Source organism: Dromaius novaehollandiae, chromosome 26 (assembly GCF_036370855.1).
Source record: "Dromaius novaehollandiae isolate bDroNov1 chromosome 26, bDroNov1.hap1, whole genome shotgun sequence".
Lineage (NCBI taxonomy): Eukaryota > Metazoa > Chordata > Aves > Casuariiformes > Dromaiidae > Dromaius > Dromaius novaehollandiae.
This window is the reverse complement of record NC_088123.1, coordinates 6,285,388-6,306,808: the sequence shown is the minus strand read 5'-3', so window position 1 is coordinate 6,306,808 and position 21,421 is coordinate 6,285,388. Positions and strand designations below refer to the sequence as shown.

The window sequence follows — 21,421 nt, the reverse complement described above, 5'->3', positions numbered from 1 at the left end:
TGGCAGCCCCACGCGCCCATGGGACTGCCGGGACCACCCGCTCCTGCTCCTGCTCCTGCTCACGCCTGAGTAACTGAAGCTTTTCCTGCGTTTTCTCCGGTTTTGTTGCAGGTGCAGATTGTCCAACTCTGCTGAATGCGTAATTCGTGCTGGGAAACGTTGCTGGCTGTTGAGGGGAAAAGAGCTGGAAGAGCGAAGGCGGTGGCGGGGTGCTCGGCCCCGGCTGCCCGTGCGCGGGGCAGGATTGGGCCCGTGCTCGGAGCCGCGCACGGCGTTTGGGTCGCTGCCCTCCCACGCGCGGGGGCCGGGCCGGGAGGACGCGGAGGGGAGGAAGCGCCGTACGAACGAGCAGCGAGCGCTCGGCCAGGCCCTGTATCGAATCGAGGTGCTTCACAAACGCGTCTTTATCTGCGAAGCGTTGAAACATGCAGCTGAGAGCACAAGCGGACACTCGTGAAACAAAGCTTTTATTTTTCCTAAAAAAAAAAAAAAGAAAGAAAAAGAAAAGGTTGTGCATTCCAGCCAGGATTTGGTTTTTCTAGCTGACACTAATGGTGCCTCTGGAACCATGACAGGTTATTGTGCAAATATCTGCCGAGGGTATTTCAAATGCGTCTTATTTACCCAGCAGACCGTAACAGCTCTTGGGTGGCCGGGATTTCCTGCAGCGGGGCTGGGGGGGGGTCGCTCCGCGCGGGACGGACCCGAGCCGGGGGGTCCCCCCGGATCGATGCCGGCTGCCTCTTCGCTTCCCCGCCGGCGTCTTCCCGATCGGGCTGCAATCGGCACCGAAACCGCCGCGGCGGGGGCTACGTGCCGCCCCGGGACCCGGGCACTCGCTGCGGCCGGGGGACGCCCGAGCCCCGGCGCTCGGGCTGGCGTTTCGCGAGCCGTTTGATTTAATCCAGGATCTGGGCTCTATTTGTTCGCCGCGTACGATTAGTGCCTCGTTTGCCCGATCCTTTTGTTTCTCTTCAAATATTATTTCTGCTTTAAAGGGTAACGCACATAAAGGCAAATATCTCACCTTTTCCCCGTGCGATCCCGCTAAGCCGCCTGTTTACCTTGGATGCGAAGATGCAGCGCGCGGAGCGGCGGGTTTTCCGGCCCCGCCTGCCCTGTCGTCTCACGCTGCCGCCAGCGCCCACAAAGGGAACAAGACCGGCTGTACGCGGGCGCTCGGAGATGCGCTCTGTTCCCAGCCGCGCCAACACGCGCTCGGCCTCGCTGGGGCTGGGTCCAACGCCCCGGCGCCGGGGGGGATTTTCCCCGTGGGGCTGATCGGGGCAGCCCGCCCCGGCGGTGCCCACCAACGCCCCGGCGTTAGTTGGTCATTATCGAGACGTTACGGCCCTTTTTTGTGCTGGTGCTTTGTGCCGGGGCGGAGGTGGGAGAAAAACCACCCTGGACCCGGGGGAAGGCGCAGAGCGGGGGCCAGCTGCCCCCGTGCAGCGGGACGTCCCCCCACGCCGGCCTCGCCGTTGCGATGCCCACGGCGGTCGCTTTGCTGGTTCTTTTAAAATAATAATAACAATTAAAAAACCTACTTAAATACGGAGTTAAAAAATGCTGCGGCTGGAAGCGGTAACTCGGCTCGCTCGGCACCCGGAGCCTCGCCGGAGCGGGGGTTGCGGCGGGAGAGGCTCAAGGTCGGTCGCATCCCTCCCTCCCTCCGGCAGCTCCGGCCCCTCTCCCGAGGCCGTGGCCGGAGCCGCCCGCGCCTGCCCTGGGGTGCATTAAATCGGGCCAGTTTTGTGCGTTTTTCGTCTCGGCGATGGCTCTGGCCGCCGCTCGCGTCGGGCTTTGGGTGGCGAACAGCTTCGAGCGGGTCCGCACGAGGCTGCAAAAACCCGGCGGCTAAACTACGGGGTCGCAGATCCCTCGGGAGCAGCGGGAACGCTCGGGGGCTGCGGGAGGCTCGGCGGCATCCTGCATCCCGCGGCCTGGCCGGGCTGCTGCTGCGGCCACGGCGCTTTCCCACCGCGGCCCCGGTTGCTGGGCACAAAGCCCCCCCCCCGCCCGAGCGCGGCACCGGCCGCCGTTTCGCGGCCAAAGAGCGAAGGGAAACCCCAACCGGGCGCAAAGACTCCACGGAGGCAGCGCGTTTTTACCAAAGCCCCCGTGCTCTTTATTGCAAAGGACAGCGCACGCCGGATAAAACAGTATCCAAAAATATGTACAAAAATAGCAACTATTGGCACCGGCCTGACTTTGCACCAGCAGAACGAGCTGCGAGCGCTTCGGTGCCGAAGCAGCCAGAGGGGCATTTTCTCGGTTGTGAGCCACGAATGGAAAAAGGGAAAATTAAAAAGCAGCCGCGGCAAGGTCACGGGAGAAACTGCCGCGTCCCTCCGTCTCCAGAGCTTAAACCGGCTCTGGCGGAGCTGTGCGAGCGGTGAGCCCGTCTCGCCTGAGTGGGAAGCAGCAGCCGGCTGCCTCCCCGCTCTTCGCTTCGGGAACGTCGCTTACTGCTACGCTTCTCCGCCGGCTTTTCGGGGCAACCAGAGCCGTCGGATCCGGCCCGGGGGCCGAGCGCTGTGCCGGCAGCAAGGATGCTGCTTCCAGAGCCGTCGCTGCTGCTCTGCAGCCGCTCGCCCGCGAGTGCTCCGGCACCCGGATATGCAAAGCTCGTCTGTCCCCGCGCTATTGTCCCGTGCTGTTGTCATCGCACTATTGTCCCGTGCTGTTGTCCCGCTGCAGCGGCTCTGCGGGGCTGGGGAGGCGCCGGCGGGGCCACGGTGCCGTCGAACAGCTTTCGCGGGAGAAATGCAATGGGTTTTTTTGTTCGTTTGCGTTTTTTCACGCCTTTTTTGTGCTTTTTTTTTAAAGCCGGGACCGTTAGTGGCGAGAGTCCCGCGCGGCACCTCGGTGCCCGTCGCCGCTGCAGAGCAGGTGGCAAGCGCTTCTCCGCCCGCAAATTAGTATGAGAAAGAGCAACATAGAGTAAAAAATATATATGTACATCCCTGGGGGGGGGGGAGGCGGGGGCGGTTACCAGGCGTTGGGGCTCCAGGCGCCCAGGCAGCAGAGGCCGGGGCCGCGGAGGCCGGCGGCGGGGAGGCCGGGGCGGGCGGGCGGGCAGGTGCCCGGGGCCAGGGCGCGCAGCTCGGCCGCCAGCTCCTTCCTCTTGGTCTTGTAGCGGCGGTTCTGGAACCAGATCTTCACCTGGGTCTCGGTGAGCTGCAGGCGCCGGGCCAGGCGCGCCCGCTCCGGGGCCGAGAGGTACCGCTGGCGCCCGAAGTGCCGCTCCAGCTCCAGCACCTGGCTGGGCGAGAAGGCGGCCCGCGCGCGCTTGGGCGGGCGGCGAGGGGCTGGCGGCGGCCTCCCGCGGTCGGACGCGCAGGGCTCCGCCGTGGCCTCTGCGGGCAAACAGCCGAGAGTGACCCTCCGCAGCCTCCCCAAAACCCCTTTTTCCCCCTTGCAAGCGTGCAACATAGCCATATTGCCCTGCAGCACTATTGCACGGCATGCAAGCTGTCTAAGTTCCCTTTTTCTTCCTAACGTCGCCGATTCCTAATTCCTTTCAGTATATATTTAGGAAAAAAAGCCGCGGCAAGGGGCGTTTTGCAGCGCCGGCGGGAGCGTCAGGGCATGGGCAGCCGGCGGGTTTTGCTGCGGAGCTCGCGACGCCGGACGCTTCTCTGCAAAGCGCCACTCCCGCGGGCCCGGGGGAGCCCTGGCCCCCCCAAAAGCACCTTTCGAGCCTTAAGCTGTAGCTCCGAAGTGGGTGTCCCGGGTGGGGCCTCCCGGATGGACGGGGAGCCGATTCCCCCCGGCGCCGCGGGAATCCCTTACCTGTGCGGGGCGGCGATGCCGCCCGGGGACGAGGGTCCCCGCCGGGGGCCGGGCGACGCTCGGGACCCCCCGCCGGCCCCCCGCCGCCCCGGCTGCCGCCGGGCTCCCGCCGCTCGCCGCCGTCCCGCAGGATGTCCTGGATGAGGAAGGACGTCAGGGGCCGGGCGAGGCCGGGGGTGCCCTGCCGATGCCGCTGGCCCCCCGTCGCCGCCGTGCTGCCGGGGGCTCCCGGCCTCCCCGGAGGCAGCACCCCGGCGCTCATCCTCCTCCTCCTCCTCCTCCTCCTCCTCCTCCTGCCCGCGGCGCTCTGGCCGCCCGCCCGCCGCCGCGGCGTTTATACAGCCGGCAGCCAAGCCTCCCGGGCCTGATTGGCGATGCCGCCCGGGGACGCCCTGCCCGGCAGCCCCGCTCCCAACGCGGCCCCCCGCGCCCCGGGAAGCAGGACCGGGATGGCATCCCGCGGGAAGCGTGCTGGCGGCACCGGCACCCCGAGCCGCCCGCTACCGGGGCACCGCGGCGCCGGCCGGGTCCTCTCTTCGTGCGGCTTTAATTTGCAGCTAGCCCTCCTTCCCCCGCCGAAAAACCCAGCGTCTTTCTTTGCCCCCCTTTAACCTTAAAAGAAAATAAAGGGAAAGGAGGATTCCCTGGAAACCCCCCCGGGGCCGATGCTGGTGCCGGTGCCGGTGCCGGTGCCGTCACGGGAGGGTTTTGGTTTCGAGGGCGAGGGCCGGGGCTTTGCGACGGCGAGGAAAAGTAATCGTCCGCGCAGTGTTTTGCTTGCTTTTAACAGCATAAAGAGCTAAAACTCAAAGCAAACAAGGCAAAGCCCAGGCCGCTCTGGGAAGAGCCGCTCGAAAAAGTTCTCCGCAAAACAACCGGCCCGTCGGGGCGAAACCTCGGGAGCCGCCGCGCTCGGAGCGCCGGGCCGCGTCCCGCCGGGGCACGGGAGACAGGGTCCCAGTTTCCGCTTTGGGCCAGATTCTGGGGCTCGGGTGCAAATTGTGGCGGGGAAAAGTTGAACCAGTCGGTGAGGAACGGTGAGAGAGGGAACACGCACGTGTTTCACCAGTTCTTTTTAATCGTAAATAGTAGTAGTACTAAAGACACAAACGAAAAACGGTGCTGGGAAGATACTCGGAAATACAGGTCAGAAATGCATCCCAAAAGACTGAAGAGGAACTCTGGGCGTTCAATAGCGTTCATAAGAAGGCGAAGGCACGGTGATGTGCGCAGCCCCTGTTCTCCAGCCGTCCTCGGGAAGCAGTGCCGCTCTCCCCGCGTCCCCGTCCCCAGCGTCAGGCCGGGAAGGGCCGGGAAGGGCCAGGCTCCGGCTCGGTTGTGCTCCAATAAATAAGCACCCGCCGTCGCTGGGTCCCCAACGCCACCGCGGGGAAGGGCGGGTGTCCGGAGGGGTCCCCTGGGCTCCGTCCCGGCCCCCGCGGCCGCTCACCAAGCGCCGCTGCCCGCCGGCGAGCGCGGGGGCTGGATGGGGGCCACAGCGGGCGCCTCGGGCCCCCCGGCACAGCCGTAGCCGGCGCCGCAGGGGCTGCAGCTATAGGCGCCGCAGCAGCCGCTATAGGCGTAAGGGCGGGCGTCGAGCGGGCGGGCGTCGAGCGGGCGGGCACCTCCCCGCAGCGAGGCAGACCCGAAGCAAAGTGAGACCCGGGGAAGGCGCCGTTTCGGAGGAGGGAGCAGCCCGGACCGGGGCCCCTCGGGAATAAGATGGGGGGGGGGTATCTATTGCCCGAATTTAATAGGAGCGTTTGTGTGAGGTTTAATGGAAATTCACAAATTCCCCCCTTTTTTCGGAGGGAACTACAAACCTGCCTGCTGTGGGAATTTCGGACTAAGCCTCACTTCGGTCGCTCCTAGCAAAGCCGGTGCTGCCGCGGGTGCCGCAGCGAGGCAGCTGCAGCCCGGAGGGACACGGGGGGGGGGGGGGGGGGGGGCGGGACGCGCCGTGGCCGCGGGTTTGGGTCCCCCCGAGCCAAAACCGGGGGGGGGGGTCCTGCCCCGCGGGGGGGGGCGGCGGCAGCTGGATCTTCCTCCGGCGCCCGAGGAGGGGGGGGGTCCCGCAGCTCCCCGAGGTTAAGCGGAGCCGCAGCCCCGACGGGGCGGCGGAGGAAGGCGGGAGCCGGCGGCGTCTTCGTTTCGCTTTGGTTCCGCTCCGCGTCCGAGCGACCCCCCCCGGGCTGCGCCCCCCCCCGGGCTGCCCCCCCCGCGCCGCCTCCCGCCCCGGCCCGGCCATTTGCGGAGCATCGGATTAAGCGTTTGCGGCACCGAAAGCGGCGGCGATTTTTCGGCTGCGGCAGGAACCGTCCCGGCGCGGGAGGCGTCGAACGCCCCCAGCAAACGCCGCCCCGGGAAAAAGGGCCGGGGGGGGCGGGGGGGGGGAAACGACGCTTCCCAGCGCGAACAGCGGGGAAAGAAACAAACTCCGCCGGGACCCGCCAAGCCGCCGCCGCCGCCGCGGAAGGTGCCCTCGCCGCTGCCCCCGGGCGCGGGGGGGGCTGCGGCCGGTGCCCGCGCGGTCACTTACGCGGCTGCGGCTCTTCGTGGCATCCCGGCGGGGCGGGGGGCGGCGCGGAGCCCCCGGGGGCGCCCGGCCGCTGCGGGCGGAGGATGCGGCGCACGGAGAAGGGGGCGGGCGGCATCGGGGGGCCGCGCTGCTCCGCTCCGCGCCTGGGCCCGGCCGCCGGCAAGCGCCACCCCCGGCCTGGAGGGGGGGGGGGGGAGGCGGGCGAGGGCGGCCGCGGGGTCGCCAAATCGGGGGGAAGCGGGGGGGGGGGGGGCGCTAAGCCGCAGTAAACCGCGTCGCGGCGGTTTTAGCCTCCATTAAGGTCACATTAGCGAGCGGCGCGGGGAGATAAGGGCTGATAAGGCGCGGACCACCTAGGTCTTGCGTGCCCCCCCCCCCCGAGCCCCCCCCAAGGCAGCGCCGCGCCGGGGGGAGCCGCCCCCCGCCCCCCGCCCCCGCGGCCTTATCGGGGCGCAGCGAGCGGCTCCGGCCGTTAAAACTCCCGGGTGTCTGCTGACGGCCCTGCCGCGCTGCGCCGGGGTCTCCCCCGCCGCCGAGCCAGCCGCACCGGGCCATGGGGGCGGCGGGGTGAATAAACCGCCCCCCGGCCGGCACGGGGGCGAGGGGCTGCAGCCGCGGGGAAAACAAATCCAGCGGCTGGGGCAGAAAAGTGCTCTGGGTCGGGGGCACCGACACCCCCAAACCAGCTCGGCGGCGGCTCCCGCACCGACACCCGGGGCCTGGCCGCGCCGCCGTCTCCGCGGGCCCGGGTTTCGGCAGGCCCCGGGTTTCGGCAGGCCCCGGGGGCTGGGGACGAGCTGAGAGCATCTCAGAAACCCTCGTAAATCATCTGCCGCTTCTGACCGGCGAGTTGCTCTCGTTGCAGCTGCCCGGGGCATCGCTGCTGCTCTTAACCAGGTTAGGGGAGACCAGGAGAAAGCTGCTCGCGGCAGCGGCGGTCCCGTGGCGGCAGAGCCCCTGCCTCTCCCGGCGGATCCGGCTCCCCGCGGCTGCCACTGGACGCGCATCTGCCGGCGGGCCGAGCCCCGTCCCAGGCCACCGCAGCCATGCCCGGCCTGGCCACGAGCCGGCCCTGAAACCGCCGGCCTGGAAACACCCTCCCCGGCGCCAGCTTTTTAAAAGGCAACTTTGCAAACACTTGTGGTAGCCGGAGCAGCGTTGGGAAGGGTCGTCTCCTTCCTCCTCCTCCTCCTCCTCCTCCTCCCAGCTGCTTTCGGCAGTGGCGTAAGGCGGAAGATGGGAGCGATGGCAGCCAGCGAGCAGAGGGGAGGGCGGGCAGAGACAGCGTCTCTCTTGCTCTCCAGATTTTTTGAGCCCATGTTTTTGGGAAACACCATGAGAAAAGCAAAGATTTTTCTCCTTTGCAGACTCCATGGGCTAAAATTTAACTTTGCAACCGTAGAAAGTGCAGAAAGGGCGTCTCAGCGTGGGCAAAGCCGGGCGCTGGGTTGGGGCATTGCCCGGGAGCAGGCGGAGGGCCGCGGGCAGCCGTCCCGCCGGAGCAGCCGTCCCGCCGGAGCAGCCGTCCCACCGGAGCAGCCGGGCCGTGGGAGCCCGTGGAGCAGCCGCCAGCCCGCGTGGCCGCATCGATGGCGGGACGGTCGCATCGAGCGCAGCACAAGTGTTATTTATTACTGCTTTTGCCGGGCTCGGCTAAGTGGGCGGACGGGGCCTGGCGAAGCTGCCTGGCTTTGCTCTCTGCTTTGGAACGACCGAGCGCCGTGCACATGTGTTTGCTTTGTGTCGTGTTTTGTTTTGCCTTTTTTTTTCTTTTTAATTCGGAGATATTTATTTAAATTGAAGAAAGAGCACCTGGGACTCGGGCCAGAAGGCGACTTAAAATATCTGAGCTAAAAAGCGCCGAGGACGAGGCGAATTGCTTAACTTTCCCTCCGAGGTCAGCGGGGGATGCCGCGCGGCGCAGCGCTGGGCGCGATGCTCTTTCGGTGAAGTGCAGCCTCGAATAACGCGCCGGGCAGGGGCAATGCCTCCGCCGTCACCGGCGCTCGCAGGTCATAGGTGTCCTCGCCGTCGGCCTCGCTGGCCTTTGCGCACACGCTGGCCGCGAGCCGCTTCCCGAGACGCAGCCCCGAGCCCGGGGGACGGAGGGCAGCCGGCAGCGCTCCTCGCCCGTGGGCCGCGGCTGTGCTGATGCTCTGCTGAGACCGGCCCGGCCTCGGCGCATGTCCTGCGCCCCGATGTGGCCGCTGCTGGTTTGCACAGGTGCCAAGTCCCGCTGTTTAGTTCTGCATTTCGCGGGGTTCAGGGGCGGCTGCTGCGCTGAAGCGGCGTTCAGGGCCGGCGCCTGCTGGGTGAAGCTCAGCTCCCCGTTATCCCGCCCGGCGCGATTAAAGCAGCCGGCAGCCCGCCACGAGGACGAGGGGCAGAGGCGCGACAAAGCCGGGAAAACACGCCGGCTCCTCTCGTTCTGTTTAGATTATTTTTTTTCATTTTAATCTTTGGTGCTCAGGTGGTGTCGCCCCGTGAGGGCTCTGCTCTGCACGGTCACTGCAGGCGTAAATGCGTATTTAGGGAAAGCTGAACAGGTTGTGGGGGCTTTTTTGGTTTTTTTTTTTTTTTTTTTTTTTTTTTTGGATAAATAGCCACAAGGGATAAGACCACAAGAGTCCAGGCCCATGAGAACCGTGCAAGGCCCCAGTGAGCGTCTTCTCCCGGACTGGGAATGGAGGGACCCCAGTTTCTGTAAAAATGCTTTTTTTGCCTTTCCATACGGGCTCGATGGATGGGCTCGGTGGCAGGTGCCTGGGCGCGGGACCGCTGTGCATCCCTAGGTACGTACAGGCTCTGAATATAATTACATACCCCCCCCCCCCCCGAAGTGTTTTCCGCGGCTGCCTTAGGCTGTCGCACACCTCCCCGAGCTCGCGGGAGCCCTCGGGACGCCTCCAGCCAGCCCCTGCGGAGGCAGGGCTTCCACAGTGCAAAAAAAAAAAAACCCCTAAAAAGCAAAAATCAGCGTAATTTTGGGTCAGACTCCTTACATGAGGTGTGCACAGGGCTCGGCCAGGCGCGCAGCTCTGCAGCTGAGGCCGTGGCACTTCGTCACACCACCCCGTCAGCAGCCATCCCCGCCTGTGCCGCGGCTCCTCCAGATTCAGCCCCGCTGAACTTGTGCTGGATTTTTAGCATCCTCCTTTTTTTTTTTTTTTTTTTTTTTTTTTTTAGCATCTTCCCTGTTCCCGGTCATACTGGCTGAATCACGCCGGCAAAGACAATGTCCTTTATTATATTGTGACTTTTTTTTTCTTTTTTTCCCCCGCTTTTTCTCTTTCTGCGCCGCAGGAGCAGGACGCGGGGGCCGGGCCCAGGCGTCGCTGCCGAGCGGTTCGTGCCGCGAGCTCCCCGCGCCAGGAGGGAGCGGAAGGGTGAGGGCCAGGACAAGCCCAAGGGATTGTTTTTTCCCCATTTTTTTGGTAATGAAACTTTAGAAAAGGACAGCAGCAGGCCATCATGTACGTTGGGCCTCAGACAAATCGTTTATCTTTAGTCTTTCGTTCGCTTGAACAAGTCTTGCTTCAGTACGATGGGGAACGTAGGTTTTTAAGGTTTGCAATAGCTTTTGAAGCACTCAGTCTGAATTAGTCTGCTAGTCTTCCTCTGGTGATTAATACACTTTTTTCTGATCTTCCACTAGAAATTAGAGCTATCCCCAACGAAGCAGACAGGCACCTTTCCCTGCGCACCAAAGTCCAAACTCAAGATCCTCTCTCCTCCCTGCACTGCTGCCAGGGATGCAATCGTTAAAAGAACGTTTCTGCCTTGATTTTACTACCAGTAAATTGTAAATTGTGTCTCAGTTGGACTATGAAGTGAGGCACGGCAAGAACCGCACCAGCGCGGGGCTTTGCGGCTGCTCGCGGCTGCCCGGGGCCGAGCCGCGCAGCAGGGCCAGGCCAGGCCGGGCCGAGGGTTATTCCAGCCAGAGGAGGCGAGATGTCCGGGATCCCCCGCTCCCTCCTTACCCCCTTTCTCTTTTCTTTTTAAGCATCACTGGTACCAGGGTCAAGACCGCCGTGCGGGACAAACCTCCGGCTTCGCGTCTGCTACACGGCAGGATTTAAACCCGCGCTATCCGGCACCCGGAGCAGCCCCGAACGCCGCGACGTGGGTCGAAGGTGAGTGCAGAACCGCTCACGCGCCGGTAGCACCCTGCTCAGTACAGTTCAGTGAGAGCCAGACGCAAAAAGCCTTAAATGTGACATTTTATTTCATTGCAGAAGAAAATCCAACATAGGCCTCATTATGTTATGCATCTTTAATTATAAAAATAAGCAAAGAAAATAACTTGCATCTTTCTCATTACTATGATATGTTTCAAATAACCTTTATATGAACACACTGAGCTTTAAAAATGTAATTTAAACAATAAATAATGACATATACCAGATATGCTCACTGTTTATTCCAGTACTCAGCAAAAAACAAAAAAACCAAACTCTCCCCCTCTCTAGGTATCTTTAAATTATAAATACATAATGCAAATTTATAATGGCACAAAACATCTAAAGTGCAAACAAATCACAATGAGAATCATGCAAACGTTTCTAGATAAGCCCCTCCCCGCCCCCGAGAGAAATCATTTTGCAATGAACGCAAGATTAAAAAAATAAAGCATTAGAGATTAAATAAAACGTGAAATAGCTGGACTTAATATTGAGCATCACTCCCCGTCCCGGGGGGGATCGCTCCCCCCCACTCAGCCACCTGCGATTCGGCATCCTCGCGAGCCGCCCCCGCCGCTCACCCGCCATGGGCTCCGTGCGCAAGTCAGGCAAGGGGAAGCCCCGGGCTTTTGGTCTTACGGATACGTGCTCGTGGCTTCCTTACTATTTTAGCATTGGAAAAGAAAAAAAGGTGACACGTGAAGCAGCTCAAAATCTTGCGAGGCCGCGGAGGCGCCGTGCGGGCGCTGCACCGGTGTGCACAGCTTGCTTTTACCCCGATGCCAGAGCGAATCAAACCAGGGGAAAGTTTATTCCCAATCCTCTTCCCGCCCATGTCAAGGAGAAAAGAAAAGGTTAAATTCCCACTGGGAAAATCAAATTAATTATGACAACCCAAGGAGACGGGGTGGGGGCAGCCGAGCCCTCCCCCTTGTCCCGGCTGGCCTCGCTATACCTGACTGCGATTGAAGAAGGAGCTGCAGCATCGCATCTTGCCTGCTCCGGACTGCGCGATTCAGAGTAGTTAAACAAAACAAAACAAAAAACCCCGAAAACCTCTACCGTCAGCAACATTTTTTGCCGCTTACAATTTTATGACAGCACTTTTGGGCTACATTTAATGAAGACAGCAATATTAGAAATGCTGCCACTGCATCTGGTTTCAATGTATTAGCAGCAAGTTATTGTTTAAAGGCTTTGTGGTTTAAAAAAAAAAGTTATATTGCTTTAGATTTTGAAAAGAAAAATAGATCCCTCCTTTATTAGCTCTCTAACTAGTTGAGCGAGAGTCACCGCTCGGCAGATGGAGGTGAGCGGGTCGGCCTGGAGCGCGGCACCGGCCTCACGCCGCGATGCGGCTTTGCTGGGCTCCCCGCGGCCAGGCAGGCTACCGGGCAGGATGCGGCCGCCGCGGGGGCACGCGGGCAGAGGCCGAGGCGCGAGCCCTGCCCCACGGGGCCTTTTAAAGACAGGCACGTTGTTTTACGTTTCGGGTTTGAGAGAGCCTCAGGATTTTTCCTGCCTTTCCCCAGCACTCACCTTTCTAAGGGGATTTTTACCCGCCGTGGCGGCTCTGAGCTCCCAAAGCAGCCGCTCCGCCTGCGTGTGCTGCCCCCCGGCATCCCTGCCCTGCTCTGCCCCGGGGAGCAGCACGGCTTCACGGCCGCTCTGGCCGGTCCCAACTCACGTTACCTATGAAAAGAGAGGCTTGTTTCTGGCCCTGTCTGAATCGTTTCTGTCTTAAACATCTCTCTTCCATTATAAAAAGGCCACAAAGTAGAATGTGAACTTTCGAATATGACAGAGATACTGTTTCCAGGAAAAAAAGAAAATAGCTAACTTACAAAACTAAGTTTATGCAATAAAGTTATTATATTCTGCTTCTTTTAAGCAGACTCTTGTGGAATTTATGTACAGTACATGACAGATTTTAAAACTATTTATACCACAGTTAGAGCAAGACCTTTAATACTCTAGTCTTAAGAAAGGGCTTGTTTGTGTTAGGTTTCTTTTAAAGCTTTAGACAGTTAAATACAGTACATAGATGTTAGCTTTTAAATACAATGCAAGATTATGTAACCTTCTGACTAGCCTTAACCATAGACCGGCACCTCCTTTGATGATTTCCACAGTACAAAATGCTCCTCTGCTGATTTGGTGGTGGTGGGGGGTGTTTTAGCTCATTTTGCACTGTGGTGCCAGGTCACGGTAACTAGAACCAGCCACAGCTAGCGAGTTTGGTAAATTAACCAGCCAGGGGAGCTGTGTTGGAAGGGTTAGGACCGTATGACACTAAGAGACCAGGAATATGACATTCATATTCGTCCATGGCCAGCACAGATTCATAACACGAATTCCATTGCCATCTTCAGGATGTGCAATAGTTGTTAGTGCATCTATCGTCGCCTACCAGCTTTCTGCGAGGGAGAATAGAGGAGCTATTCTCCGTGGTGCCAAATCTCCAGACTTCAATGGTGTTAGCGCTACAGTACGTTTAGGGTTTGGTGTCTGAAGGCCTGACTACTGTATGGTTATATTTAAGACTAAGATTGTTTTGGATATATTTCTGTGGGGGAAAAGAAAAAGAGATGGAGACACTTTGACGGCGGGAAAGCTGAGACACTGAACACAGATCCATGCAAAAGTTTGTTCGAGAGGAATAGAAAATACCAATGACTAAATCTAAAACCAGTTCCTAGTTGTTATTAAAACTAGCTACAGTACACTTGGTTTGGGTGCATTACTCTTCTAGAAGAGAGACGTCAGCTTTGGTAGCGCCTAGCATCCCTTACACACCCACGGGCGCGCCCCGGCAGGGTCACGCGCTTTCGGAAGAGGTGCGCTTGGTGTGGGCCGGGACAGACCCCTCACCTCGGAGGTTCCTGAAGTAGAGTTTTAGCTTCTGAGGCTCCGTGATTCGTCTCCTGGCGAAGTCCGCTCGCGGGTGGGCTTGCGAGCAGTGGTCTGTCTGCAGCAGGTGGAAGAGGCTTGCCATGTTGGGTCCGATCTTCTCCATCAAGCTGTCCTTGATGGTGTTGACAGTCTCTTCGTCGCACTCCAATAAGCTTCTCACCAGCTTGTTGTAATACCTGCGCAAGAGTTACCAGCCGTTATTCAAGGCATCTGCCAGCAAGACCAAAGGAACAAAGGAAGAGCTGCTCCCGAGCCCGGAGACCCACCTCAGCAGGGGACAACAGTGTGAGAGAATCAGAATTGTTAAGTTATTTACGGGGTGTTTGAGATGGATTTCACTGTACACAACTTAGGTATTCTCATTGCACCTAACAGATGCCGTCGCCTTGGAGATGCTGTGCCCCGATGAGTTTGTGACATATTGAGGGGACATAACCTGGCAAACTCCTACTTTAGTTGTCTTAAGTGAGCAGCTGCCCCATCTCTACAAGGTAAGGCTAGAAGCATGACTTATTTTGATGTCACACTGATGGAGCGGGAAGGAGATAACAGCGAGCAGCTAAGTCGAGGCAGTAGCTGGCTCCAGGGTGCGTTTGACTCCCAGCCAAACAAGCAGAGTTTCTAGAGCTGTAGGGAGAAAAAGAGTTTTCGTGCATCTTTTTCTAAGAAAGGCAGATACTGCCCATCCTCAGGCAGGACAACAGACTAAGACTACTGGTCTAAGCCGGTACGACCTTTCCTACAACGGGATCCACTACTTCCAAGGAGGTTTGGCAGCATCCCTTCCCCCCGCCCTTCGCTTTCATGCACAGCCTTTAGAAAGGGATCGGAGGAAGAAGAAGCTGGCTCAGGGCAAGCCCGAGAGCCCGACAGATGCACGTATTCACTGGGGACAGATTCTCGGGACATACAGTCAGTAGTCACTTCCAACAAGCTGACCATGCATTAAATCACAGCGAGGACCTTATGCTTCCCCCTGCTCCGCGCCTGCCGTCTCCGCAGCCGGCTGCTGCGTTCTCACCGTCCCGCGGGCCCCAGCGTGCTCCCCTCGCTCCGGGAGGCAGCCGGGAAATTGTGCCGACCTGTTTCCCCAGCTCAGCTTGAACCAAGCGGAGACCAGCGCTCCGAAGAGCGATCCTTCCCCGGGCTGCGGCACCAGCGGCACAGCTCCGCGCACGCCTGGCACGTGGGGCGAGCGGCGCTGGCCGAGCACGGCCGTCCGGCCAGGGCAAAGCGCGAGGACAGCCACCTAACCGGGAGGAAGCTGGGAGAAGGGGAGTAATTCCACATCTGCTGGACTACTGCTGCCTGCAACTTCTGGGAACTTATTTTAAGTCTTTAAGGTCACCGTGACATTTTTCCATAGGAGCAGAGAAGAGAGTAACCTGTGGGAGGAGGAGGGGAAGGAAGAGGGAAATGCGAGTTCGCATTCAAACTCCTTTCCGAACTCTCCGCTCTAGCCTTTACAGCAGTCAGCGGAGGTCAGGTGAGGTTAAGGTTTCTGCTGCACTTAAAGTAAAAAAAGCCTGGGCGTTGGCACGTTGGAGCCCGGTGCATGCACTCACTACCCGGCAGGACTAAGACTGAGGTCTGAAGCATGCACACAAGATGATGATGAACACATCTGTGCAAACCATGCATCCGGCTGAATCAGCCTGCCTCTAACAAGGCTCTGGAAACAGTTAGATGCTGTGCCGTGCTGTGCTGGCTGCAGCTACTTCGCAGAAATACAGCGTGCTGGTTTTCACAGTTGTAACTGCAGTCTAACTGCTCACTCATATCCTTCAGTAGCTAGACTAAGAGCAAAAGCAAAAAGCCTTTCCTTCTGCACCGCTCCTGCCATGAGATTAAATCACAGGAAGATGCTATGACCTTTAACTACTTCCCCTCTGCGTCCCAGGCCAAGTGGCACATTCTTATTCTGTGGCTATGTTGGGACAGGGGCTGGGAAAGCAGGATGCTTTCGGAGACCTTAACGTAAACTATTAGCTGGGAAATCCTGCTGCTTTTGTTACTCAACATGTCATAATATCCTCTGGCTTTGACACGAGCCGGCGGCTGTGGGGGAGGAGGTGCTGCCGGCTTGCAGGCCAGCGGCCCCCGGTCGGGCCCGGGGACCATCCCGAACACGGTGCCGGCGCCCGCAGCCTCCCCGCCGCGAGTGTCCGTGCATCCCCCGCGGCCCTCCGAGGGCTGTGGAATTGTACAGCCAACTCGGTACGTCTTCTTGACCCGGGAAAAGCTATACGGTGACGAGAAGCACGTCTAGACTGCAAAACAGGCCACCGGCACGGGGACAGGGCTGCCTGCCGTTTGCCGCGGCCCGTGGGGGAAAGCTCGGGCAGTCCTCTCCCCATCAGCCTGGGGAAGAGGGGGAAGGACAGAGGGAGAAAAGCCAAGTTTCTGCCCCTGATTTGATGGGGAATGAGCTCACTTACGTAGCAATTCCTTCCTCGCTTACAGGAACTGCCCTCCCACAGGTGCAATTTTCTGGGTATAATAGCCTAGAGTTTTCTGTAATAAATTCATGCTGGTCAGAGATGCAACTGCTATATATCTCTGGCATCCCCATACCAGGAAAAGCCTGTAGGGTTCAGAGGCTTCTAGATTTAAGCTGGTCAAATAGCTTCCTTGGAGGAGCTCTGGCGTTTGCTGCAGCCAGCCAACATGCTAAATTGCAGCTTGGTCTGGTTGCACTCAAATTCTAGAGCATATTTACTCAAACTGTTTGAAAAGATCCCTTTTATCCCAATCACAAGACTCAGCACTGATTGTTCCAGGATTTAGAGGAAGAAATCTCTGCCCTGCAGCGTGACTGCGCAGACTGCAGCAGCTCCCTGAAGCCTCCCTCTGCGCCTTGTCCTTGCAGGATGGGCACAGCAGGGCAGGGCACGGCTGGGCTCAGAGGGAGGCACCAGGCAGCAGTGCGACCTGCCCGTTTCTGCAGGCAGCCTTTGCTATCGAGAAAGAAACAGGGGTGAAAACAACCTCAGAAGAGATTGTTAAAAACACCCGATTCGCCCTAGAAATATGAACTACTGGATTGTGACAGAATAAGGCTGTAGATGAGCCTGTGAGCTGGTTCCCTTTTTCAAGCCTCCCTAGTTCTTTGTACTACCACAGTAAGTGACAGAGCAAGGCCTCAGGTACTGGGTGCCACACAGACAGAAAAAAGGAGGTGGCCTAGTCTGAAGAAGAGAATGAAGTTGTAACAGCTTGAGAAGCTCTTAAGGGGTCTGTATTACCAAGATACTGTACTAGTCAAAATGGTTTGATATTTAAAAGCCCTATTTAGCATAACATTGCATTCAAGCTAAAAGAACTACTCTATTTAAACAAACTCCAGGCTATAAAGTTATGCCTGTCTAGTTAATTTTATGTTTCTTCCCTGGAGGTGTTTATAAGAGTATTTACCAGAGAGAGAATCAGAAGAATGCTGGTAAAACTTAACAAGAATTTGAAGAGGCAGAGAATATTATTTAGGCTAAGCTATATTAGGGCTTGCAAGAAGTTAGACAACTCAGTTCCTTTCATTTCTTTCTCTGTGCTTCACATTTTTGCGTTTGATATCTTTTGGCTCTGGAAAGCCCCACGTACCTGTTTGAGAACTGATTTGGAAGCTGGACGACTTCGGTGATTGCTTCGGGGTTCCGCTTCGCGATGCCGCACATGTCCAGCTTGCTGTAACACTCCTCCTGCACTTCAGAGATCATTCTTTGGAAAGTGGAGCACCTCCGGATGGCAAGGAAAACCTTGGATGTAACTCCATTTGCAATGCACTTCAAGCTTTCTTTCACGAAAGCTTTTCCCTGGAAACAGAAAAAAAAAATTAAATTGCAACAGAGTTCATAGAAAATAATGTGTTACCAGATCTGCTGCTGGGGCAGGCTGCTGCTGTGAGACCTGCTGGAGGTCACTACCAAGCACGGCAGCGAACTGGCCCTAAACGCTCGTGCACAGTTAATGTGCAGCAGTGGTCAGCAGTTTTCGTTGGGATGCACGCCATCCGGAGAGAGCAGTCAGCTCCCGTTCCCAAAGGGTTTAAGCAATGTAAGTCTCTGCAGGAACAGGCCTACAAGTGCCAGCATCACAGATGGGCCAATTCTGCCCTCTGCGAGGGGGCTGAACCACTCACGGCGTCCTGGGGATTTAGCACAGCTGGTTTTCTGGATCTCAAGATGTTTTAAGTGCTTTTAAGTTTGTCTCCAGGGGTGAGAGTGCAGGGAACAAGGTAGCGTGCTCATTTTGGGAAGAAAGTACGTAGAAAAAAGAAAGTACACAGAGCCAGAGTCCTCTGATGTTATCCTATTTACTCTGCTGCGAGCGCCTGCAGCTCCGGAGAGGCTGATCTGGCTGTGCATTCCCAGGCCTGGAGACTTCCAATGCAAATCGCACGCCTGTGCCAGGTCACACAGTCAGAGGACTTACTTTGTTAGAAGAACGTTTATATTTCCTCCTGAAGAGGAAACTTAGCTCTCCGCCCCACAAAATATTCCCTGCCAAGTCCTCACACATAGCGTACAGTATGTGGAAAATGTACTGTAGAAAGTATCCCTGAAGGATGCATTTGTGGCCAAAAAACCAAAACCGTGGTTCACAGGAGTAGCTCAGCAGCAGCAAGGGCTGTCAGAAGCTAAGGGTTAAGGCTGCACAGAGCCCACCTTCATGAGACCACAGAAATTAAGGCTTCAATTCAGCAAAGCATTTAAGCACGTGTTTTAGTGCCCTGGGACTTGAAGAAGTGCTTTGCTGAATCGGGAACAAAAAGAAAGCTCTACGAGAGATTAGACTTGTGCCATTTCTATCTGCACGGTACCTGAGTGTCGAACTTAGCAGCGCTGTACAGGAAGGACTTGCAGATGTCGTACATGCCATCGGTGTCGCAGGTGGAGTTCTCCAGGCAGGCGAAGGCCCCGCAGCCCACCTGCAGGGCACTGTTCAGGCAGCGGACCACCTCGGCTGCAGAGAGAGCCACGCGCCCGGTTACGCCTCCGCGCTCCCTCCGCGCGCGCCGTGAAGCCCCCAACGCGTACGCCGCGTCCTGCCCCGCTGCAGGCGAGCGGGAGCGCGCACAGACCGCGTCCGAAGGTGAGACCGGATTGACGGCGATTGCCCCAAGCTCGCCCGAGAGTTGCGGTTATTCGGAGGAAGCCCTGCTTTCGCGAGTGTTGGAGGTATCGGGTTGTTCCAAAAGAGCAAAAGCAACTAGAAATTAGTTCTTAATAAGTTCTTAATAAGATTTTAGCTTGCACATTAGTTATTAGCACTACAAAGCAGTTAAACGAATTGCTTGGTGCTAAACACTACCATGGTACCAGCATTTTGCAAGCGTAGCCGAGGAAGGTCATACTGCCAGAGATTTTCAAAGAGAAGGGACGCTCAGCCGGAGAAAGTTCAGGTAATGGAGATGACCATGTATAATTAAAATCAGTGAGGCAGTAGTCGGTCTGAGCAGGAGGGTATCATGTCTTCCCCTCTTTTTGAGCGCAGATACTGTGCATTTTAACAATGAATCAGCAGTATTGCCGCACTACTGCCCTGAAGTTAGCAGGGATTAACCTTTTTTGGTAAGCTGAACATCTGTCCCCGTATGTGTCTGCGCAAGGCATATTCATTACTTTTGCAGATCATGTTACGAGACATTCTTTAGGAAGAAATGCAAACCCGGTGTCTCGCAGCAAGGTGGGAGCTGTGGGAAAAGTGAGGATTTGCATTCAGCCAAAGAGGACACACCTTATTAAGAACTAAGTCTTAGCCGAAAGATGTAGCTTATAACTAGGATCTTTATGGAAAAGAAAAAGAAATCCGCCCCCTCCTCCCCCCACCATGCTCCGCTATTGCTTACGTGCCTGAAGGGAGAAATATTTGGTAAGAGTGTCCTCTCCCCAGTTCATAACCTCGCCATCACACAAGTCATTTCCATAATTGTGCTTCCACAGGTTCACATTATAACTTTGCTTTCAGCGGACTTTGTATGCATTAAGCTTTTATTGTTTTAGGCACAGTGCAGGAGTGAGACCCTATGTTTCTATAGCAACCAAATACAAAAGGAAATTGAGCAAACACCCTGGTATAATGCTGCAGAGCCTTGCAGAGCTAAAATAAGACATCTGCTAATGAGCTCCAAATTAGAGACCTAATATCTTTTCAGCATACGAGGAGACGGATTTTTGATTTCCATTGTGGAAGACAACGTGTCCAACTTATCTAAGCATCTACAGCGCACGAAGTAGCGACATCCAGCGCTGACTTGCCAGCAATTTTTTGCCCATTGTAAAAGCGACTTTGCTAAATGCCACAATCTCATTTTTATGGTACCATCTAACTGATCACAATTGGATTTTGGAAATAAACGTTAGCTGTGGACAGTTTCTAGGTTACTGCATTCTTCCAAGTGGCATCGCGCTCTCCCTGCTCTTTGAACGTACAGATGTTGGGCAGAACAATGGTTCAATCAGATTTCCAAGGATTTTATCAACTTCCTCGTAAGCAAGGAATTTAACACCAAAGTATAACTGCGATGGAAGAAGAAAGAAATGCATGCAAGCAAGGCAAGCAGAAAAAGAAAAAAGTGCATGGAACTCATTTTGGAGATGGGGGAGGAGGGGAGCGAAGGGATTACATCCTGCAAGCAGCGCGCACGCCGCTCCCTACCCCGGCTCCCAGACGGGTCTCCCCTCTCGCTGCACACCGACGCTCTCCTGAACCGGTCCCTCAAACCAAGACTCGCGCCGACCAGCCGCGAAGTTTGCAACCGAGAAAAGGGCAGCGGCGGCAGGGCTGCGGGGCCGGCGTTACCTGAGTTCTGGGCTGCGACCCGGGCTTTCCGGGGGCTCACAGAGTCATTCTGCTCGGCTTCGTAGGAGGCGGACGCACTGATCAGCAGCAGCAGCAGCAGCCCGGACTGTAGGAGCATTCTCTGACAAGTTTCCGCTAAGTGTGGTTTTTTGGGTGGGTTTTTTTTTTTGGTGTGTGTGTGTGTGTGCGTGTGCGTGTGTGCGTGTGTGTCTGTGTCTGTGTGTCTGTGCGCGTGCGGCTCCGCGCTCCCGCTGCGGCTCGAGCGAAGACGTGGATGCGGACGGGCGCTGGCGGCGAGCGAGGAGTGTGCCGGGCTGGGGAAGCGCTGGCGGCCGCTCTGCCGGCCCGCTGGCTCCCGCTCGCTGGGGGACCGGCCGCCAGCCGGGGCTTTTATAGCCGGCCTTATCGGTCCCCCCCGGCCGCGGAGCCAATCCGGCGGCGCCGGCACAGCCAATGGCAGCCGGGACTCATTCAAGCCCCAGAAAACTGCAACTTCGCAGGAAGAATATTTTCCAGCCCATTAAAAGTACCTGCCAAGCAACAATAACAGGGCCGTGCATCGCCGGCGAGGCGGGGGGGCCGTGGGGGAGGCTTCCTCTGGCTCACGGAGTGCCAGGAAATGACAGGGCAGCCCCGGACCTCGCCCCGAGGCACCTGCCCTTTGGGAAAAGGCATTTTCCCAGGCTTTTAGCAGGGTTGCATCAGCTGGGCAGCAGGGACGGCGGGACGTGCCCCGAGCCGTTGCACCGCCGGCCCCGCACGGACGCCCCGCGCCTCACCTGGACGCGTGCAGATGCCCCCTCGCCCCTGCGCAAGCAAACATCTTTAGGTTGTTCCCCCCGACTTGTTCTGCAGATTTCATAAGGGAAGGAGGGAGCAGAGGCACCCTAATGCTCGATTTAATCTTCGTTTTAATAGGCACATAATGAGGCTTAACGCACTAGAGGACCGATTATTCCGTATACCAGAGATGATTTAAGGCTCTGAGTACTTAAGGGATGAAAGCATAAGCAGGAGTATTAAGTCTTAGAGCTGAAATGAAAGCAGGAAGGTGCATGGAGAAAGAAGATTTGGAGATAAAAAGTTACGAATTCCCGCAGTTTAGAGTAAGTCAGACTTAGATATCTAATATTACTGATCAGCGAGACGAGATAGCTCCTCCTAGATCTTGAGCATCTGTTTAATTCCGATC

General features: G+C 57.5%; 2 protein-coding genes across 3 annotated transcripts; both read right to left on the bottom strand.

Moving 5' to 3' along the window:
- Window positions 1–2,991: 2,991 nt before the first annotated feature.
- Window positions 2,992–4,057, bottom strand: NKX3-1 (NK3 homeobox 1). Its single transcript, XM_064497690.1, has 2 exons — window positions 3,796–4,057; window positions 2,992–3,359 (listed from the first exon to the last, which is right to left on the bottom strand). The coding sequence occupies exons 1-2, from the start codon at window positions 4,055–4,057 to the stop codon at window positions 2,992–2,994; spliced, it is 630 nt and encodes a 209-aa protein (XP_064353760.1).
- A 6,487-nt stretch (window positions 4,058–10,544) lies between these two features.
- Window positions 10,545–20,687, bottom strand: STC1 (stanniocalcin 1). Of its 2 annotated transcripts, XM_026122397.2 has the most exons (5): window positions 20,230–20,443; window positions 18,248–18,390; window positions 17,029–17,240; window positions 13,390–13,607; window positions 10,545–12,210 (listed from the first exon to the last, which is right to left on the bottom strand). In XM_026122397.2, exons 1-5 carry the CDS (start codon window positions 20,345–20,347, stop codon window positions 12,176–12,178), a joined length of 726 nt encoding a protein of 241 aa, XP_025978182.1. In that variant the 5' UTR covers window positions 20,348–20,443; the 3' UTR covers window positions 10,545–12,175. The 2 variants fall into 2 exon arrangements, with proteins under 2 accessions (XP_025978182.1, XP_025978183.1); XM_026122398.2 differs by having other exon boundaries at window positions 10,545–13,607; window positions 20,230–20,687.
- Window positions 20,688–21,421: the final 734 nt, after the last annotated feature.

Coding starts and splice junctions, on each gene's coding strand:
- NKX3-1 (XM_064497690.1), bottom strand. CDS start 4,057: ATGAGCGCCGGGGTGCTGCCTCCGGGGAGGCCGGGAGCCCCCGGCAGC. Junction 3,360..3,795: donor GGCATCGCCGCCCCGCACAG/GTAAGGGATTCC, acceptor GTTTGCCCGCAG/AGGCCACGGCGGAGCCCTGC.
- STC1 (XM_026122398.2), bottom strand. CDS start 20,347: ATGCTCCTACAGTCCGGGCTGCTGCTGCTGCTGCTGATCAGTGCGTCC. Junction 17,241..18,247: donor CTGCTAAGTTCGACACTCAG/GTACCGTGCAGA, acceptor TTCTGTTTCCAG/GGAAAAGCTTTCGTGAAAGA. Junction 13,608..17,028: donor CCAAATCAGTTCTCAAACAG/GTACGTGGGGCT, acceptor ACTCTTGCGCAG/GTATTACAACAAGCTGGTGA.